This window comes from Micromys minutus, assembly GCF_963924665.1.
Source record: "Micromys minutus genome assembly, chromosome: 11".
Taxonomy (NCBI): Eukaryota; Metazoa; Chordata; class Mammalia; order Rodentia; family Muridae; genus Micromys; species Micromys minutus.
Window position 1 is genome coordinate 3,590,727 of NC_137980.1, and position 5,906 is coordinate 3,596,632.

A 5,906-nucleotide genomic window follows, 5' to 3' on the forward strand; every position below is an offset into this window, starting at 1 on the left:
CTTGAAAAGATGAATTAAATGAATTCATTAAATCTAGAGATGTATGAAGGCTGCAGTACTACTGTTCAGTTAACAGAGATTTACTTATCATAATTTTAAAAAAGGAATTCATCAAGTTAGAAATTCTTTCCAATGAAAAGCATTCTCCCATATTCAAAGAATAGGAGGACTATCTAACTACTATGCCCTTGATGAACACTCTGCCAGCTTGTTCTCTCTTTTGTGTGAATGCTGGCTCAAAATGTTCAGCTGCTTCATGGCAGAGAAGCCAACAACAGTGTAAAGGAATTTTCCTTACAGAATCGAGATGATTTCAGCATCCTGGCATACATGTTCTGGGAAAGGTTTCCATGTTCCTAAATTAACAGTTCTGGATGCCCTTGAGCATGGTTATAGTTCTTGGTGTCCTTAAGGCTGAGACATAGTCATGCACACCTAATCAGCCTCCAAAGTAGCTCAAGGTCAAAGATTTCCTGAGAGATTCAAGCATTCATTGAAACATTAAAACATAAACACTAAATGTTAAGAAACCTATGTGTGCATGCATTCTCACAACTGCATGCACATTCACATAGAATTCATGAAAAAAGATAAGCCACTTGAGTGACTATCATTAATAAAGTAACTATGATTTGTACAACAATAAAGCAGATTTTGAAAAAAAAAAAAACGGCCCTGACTCAAAACAATAAATAACAGTTCAAAATAATTTAATTTAAGGCACTTATAAGTGCTTTTTACATGTTGAGTGTGGACAACAGACTCATAAAAATTCTTGTTATCATATCTGTCAACAAACCAGAAAACAATCATCATCTTTATTTCTGTGTGTTTGTTTTTAATAATATAGAAGAATTCTAAATTCCAGTGCATTACAACTCCATCTGACTATGGGACTTTCTAGTCTGAAGTACTCCATGACAACAGTTTTTTAGGGTCACATTTTGGAAGCTGTAATTTCCCTCACCAAAATAAGCAAGTAAATAAATAAATAAAAATAAAAGCATTAGATGTAGGTGTGTCCAGGACAGCTTTGTATCCTGAATGAAACTAAAGTACTCTGATGGAGAGTCTTATTTTGTAACTTCTGTGGCTGTCCCTAAACACTGTTTTCTTTGTAAAGAATATACCAGCAAAGTTCTAATGAACCATCTAGAACCGAGATGATATGAGATATTGATTTTCTAATGCATCGGTGGTACACTTTTAGTACAACAAGATTATCAGCAAGCAAAATAGTCAAAGATGTATCAGTTCAATTGATTTATAAATAGTGCTATTTAATGTTTTCCATTAGTTCCTGACCAACGTGTAGAGTGCTCAGTATATTTGAATGTCAGGAATAAAGAGAGTGTTGAATACGATGGTCCTCACTAGCCATTTATTGAGCTTAAGTACTCCAACAATTTGAGCTTCTAAATTCTATTTATTAAAGCACTAATAAACCAGGACATGGCTTATTTTTATAAAACATCTGGTTCTTACTTTTTCTGACAGTCAGATTCTGTGTTATGACAAGGCATCAGGAATTATGATTGTCAAGTTTCTTCAGCCGAGTTTTCAAATCCTAACTTAAATAAGACTTGTCTACATCATTCATTTACTTTTATTAAATTATTTCTTTTACTTTTTGAGAACATAATATGATTGCTTAATTTTCCCAATCCCTTTCCTCCATCCTAACCCTGCCATATAAGCTTATTAATCTCTACCATATAAGCTTCCTTAATCTCTTTCAAGTTCATGGTCCTTTTTTTTTATTGATTGTTGTTTCATGAATACATGTACGTGCATATTGTTACATATACATGTTATCTGTCTATCTATATATCTATATTCATATTTCTAAATATAGCAAAGAGATATTCAGTATATACACTGTTACTTGTACGTGCTTTCCCAGCTGATTATATGCTACTGCTTAGCTGATCAATGGGCTCTTCAGGAATATAATTTTTCTGCTCTCAGTATTTGGAATTGATAAAAAAAATAATTTTTGTAGTGTGTAGGTAAATATGTAATAATTACTATCCTTTAATTTGTGTTTGCTATATACTCTTATAAGAAATCACTTTTTAAATGATAATAATCTACCTTCTTACACATTTACACAAAAGAAATCTTATGCCAGTCTCACTTGGTTAGTTTTTCCAAATCTTTGTTAAGCTGTGTTCCTTCTGGAGGCCTAGGGACGATTTTTTTATCTGTATTTTTCCTAACTTCTAGAGCTTTCCTGTATTTTTTTTTATTCATCTACTTTCCCAAGATCAAAGCCAACAAATGAACATCCCTCTGACTCCATTTTTGTATGTTTACCTTTGTTAGGTGGACAAGGTTTTCACTTTAAGGACTGATGTACTTACCTGGGTTCTTTTTTTTTTTTTTTTTTGGTTTTTTTTTTTTTTTTTTTTTTTTTTTTTGGTTTCAAAGGTACTTTATTTTTTTCAATCTGCCATATTTAATGAGTACATGACTTTTTGACTTGGCATTCACTTATGAGTTGGTTTTAAAACAATTCCTTGATTATTATACCAGTCAGCTATCTAAATGATCTCTCCATTTCTTTAGGGTGACTCTGCCAACAGGGGACACGTTCCATTCTATTCCAATTTGTGTGGCTGTATATGTCCATGTAGAAATGCAGAAGATGCCTCCCCCTGCTAATATCGCATTTCCATATTTGTCATGGAAACTAGGTTCCCTCTTCTGATGGCTCTGCCTTTCCACCACTTGCTGAATGCTTAGAACTTGGAGACGGCTTAGTGCGTTTTTGGCCAAGGGCAACATCGCAGAGATGAAGATGGAACTGCGGTGACTACAGCTGCTGCCTTGGTGGAAATTCACCCAGGTTCCCTTGCAAGGAGTCCTGAAAAACAAAATGGCTTTCAAGCGGTGAGTCCTCCTTACCTGGGTTCTATGTAGACAACCCAAGATGCCACTCTGGCCTTGGTATACCATATCCTTAAGAGTATCTGTGAAGTACCCTTTCTCAGTCAGGGTAATTTGGCCACAGGTTCCAGTGATTGGTACCTTTCCAGATTTGGACTCCATTATCTTGTCTTCCATAGTGTTTGAAGTTCTTGTCTCAGGTACTAAGTGTGTCAATGTAACACACTTTCATTCTACTAGATAAATTATGAGTCACAATTCTTATTTGCATGTGGGTTTTACTCCAAATTTAAACAAGAATAGCACTTTCAAGATCCTTGACCAGGTACACTCTGGGACACCTTTCCTACTGCATCTGAATGCTGTTTCCTTTGCACACCTCCCCTACTTCAGGTAGGAGCTTTTATGTCCACATCTATCTGTGTTGACCCATGTTCCTGGTAGTAATATGAGAAGGGGAGAGGGAGAAAGGGAGGGAGGGAGGAAGGGAGGGAGGGCAAGGGGGACTGGGAGGGGGAGAGAGACAGAGACATGGACACAGACTTGTGTAAGTCCTGTGCTTACTACTTCAGTCTCTATGAGTTTATATAAGCTTTGCTCAAAAACTTCTGATATACAACTAACATGCTTGCCAAATATTTGGTTATTTTTGGAAAATATAGTAAGCATCTAAATTCATGTTGGTCAACAACACTTTGAAACATCTGATTCCTAACCATGTTGAATAATTTAATAGAAATGCTCAAAAGAAATATGAACCAATAGTAAAAAAAATGCTGGGAGTAGATGAAATCCAAGAAATAACATATTTGGGAAATACTATGAATACTATAAAATGCTGCAAACTCAATCTGTTATTCAAGAAGTGCATACAGAATAGTAGTTCAGGAGATATTATATGCTAAGTGTTGTTTTCTTCTTTCTTTCTACCTCTAAAAAGTGTGCCTAAACTTGATCCTAATGCTGCTCTTCGTATTTGAGGGAGGAACACACACACACACACACACACACACACACACACACACACACACACACACACATATCCTACAGGAGTACCCTGCCCTCTACTGCATCCTGGCTCCTGATGTCCTGCCAGACTTTTCTGACATTAAACAAAGTCTTCAGGGTTTAAGAAGCCTGGCCAGGAGCTTTGGACACATCAGAGGCAAATGTGTAACCACGTGGAACATTTACGCCTGGCCTGTTGGGCTTGACGTGCCAAAATAGCCCAGATGGAATAACACTGTCTTTTGAAGTGGTTGGGATGCTTCCCTGATGTCACTTCTCTAAGTTTGAGATCAATGCCTGGAAGATGAATCAGAACATGTGTGGACAGTCACCAAGGAGGAAGGTGGTCATAAGGTTACAGAAGTGAGGCATCGAGGCCAGAGAAAAAGTGCAATACGAAATGCAAGCAGGAAAAACAAAGGGCTGAGTCACTGGCACCTTAATTGACAATGGCACAGCTGTGACAACAATTTGCTGGCTGCCTGACCTACATGATGAAAGGGCCTCAGCGTGCCGTGGAACCCCAGATCTGCGTGGCTCACAGGGGCATACCGCTCATGCCTCCAGCTGGCTCAGGCTCATAAATACCTAAACTCACAGATGACACTGTGAATGCTCTGCAGTAGCTATTCTGCGTTTATATTTATTACAGTCGAACACATTCATTAGCGCATTCACCATTGATAACTTTGTGACTGCTTCAGGAATATAGAGCATCGCGCCGCGCCGATTGCCTTTTACAAGCTATTAATGGGCTGTAATGCAGCGGACAGCATCATGCAGATATACGTGATTATACAGGCACCAGAGCCAGTCAGACTGAGCTGAGAATTGTAAGAGCACCTCAACTCTTAATTTATTTATTGCAAAGATGAACAGCTCTCATGCATAGTGAATTGTGAACATAACAGGTGTATTTCTTTCAGTCTCTCAAAGAGACCCTGGAAAGAACTAATTTAAGTAACTTATTTTGATTCAGTTTGAAGCACGGCAGACGCACACTATTTTGTTGACACTTGACATGTTTATTCTTTTAGCAGATTCATAATCGTATTTTAATATTCTCTGCATATAATTAGCAGTTTTATTCAGAGACAATGATGGCATATGAGTCCAGGAGATAGGGCCAATTATGGGATTTTGAAAAAGGGTAAATAAAAATATTAAAACATAAGTTGATAAAATAGATTTTTAGTCATGTTGAGGTCTTTCTGGATTCTGTAAAAGAAATGTTAAAAATAAATAAAAACAAAAGTCACCAGTGTGACAAAGGGGAACGAACAAGACTGTAGACATGAGCGGTGCTCGCGAAAATGGACTATATCGCTTTATTCTGTAACCAGACAGCAAACTATTGCTTGTGTCCCTTACTCCATGGGCACGAGTACATTGGGGCAGCCTGAGCTATTTTATCATTTTGGCTATGATTAAATATACAAGCCATTACAGATTGTATTGTACTAATCATAAAGCATAGAAAATACTCACTGTGTACTTAAAAGTGTAAAGAGTGGTCTGCTGCACTGAAATTATTTTCTATACGATTGCTGATAGCATAAACAAAACAGATACGCTGAAACCTCATAATGTTACACTGCTAAGGTGTGACATCAGGCTGGCATTTTCCTTTTTATTAATTTATTTAATCAGAACCACAGCCCATATATTTCAGTGGAGCTCTAACAGAACAGCCATTCTGAAGCTGCGGAGCTTCACAGTGTATTTCATACTTCCATCCATCACTGAGTATGTTCTTATGTTCTACCCATGACAGAGTTAGGACTAGGGAGGCAGTTGGCTTTATGTCCTCTTTCACAACTGCGTCCATCACTTTCAGTCTCCTCCTAGTTCCTAATGGTTACCTTTCCTTGTTTTGTGTTTCTTACACATTACACTGTATATCATCTCGTAATTCCACTCATTCAAATGCTTTATCATAACAGTAGGACCTGATCTAAAGCTGTTTTTAAATCTGTTTTAAGTTGTGCTATGCCCATACCATGACATAT

The 5,906-nt window shown here is 37.2% G+C and overlaps 1 protein-coding gene across 1 annotated transcript; it reads right to left on the minus strand.

Annotated features, from left to right (window-relative positions):
* Positions 1 to 2,526: 2,526 nt before the first annotated feature.
* Positions 2,527 to 2,840, minus strand: LOC308426985 (cytochrome c oxidase subunit 7B, mitochondrial-like). The gene has a single exon (XM_080925000.1). The coding sequence runs from the start codon at positions 2,785 to 2,787 to the stop codon at positions 2,536 to 2,538; it is 252 nt and encodes an 83-aa protein (XP_080781126.1). The 5' UTR covers positions 2,788 to 2,840; the 3' UTR covers positions 2,527 to 2,535.
* Positions 2,841 to 5,906: the final 3,066 nt, after the last annotated feature.

Coding starts and splice junctions, on each gene's coding strand:
- LOC308426985 (XM_080925000.1), bottom strand. CDS start 2,787: ATGTTGCCCTTGGCCAAAAACGCACTAAGCCGTCTCCAAGTTCTAAGC.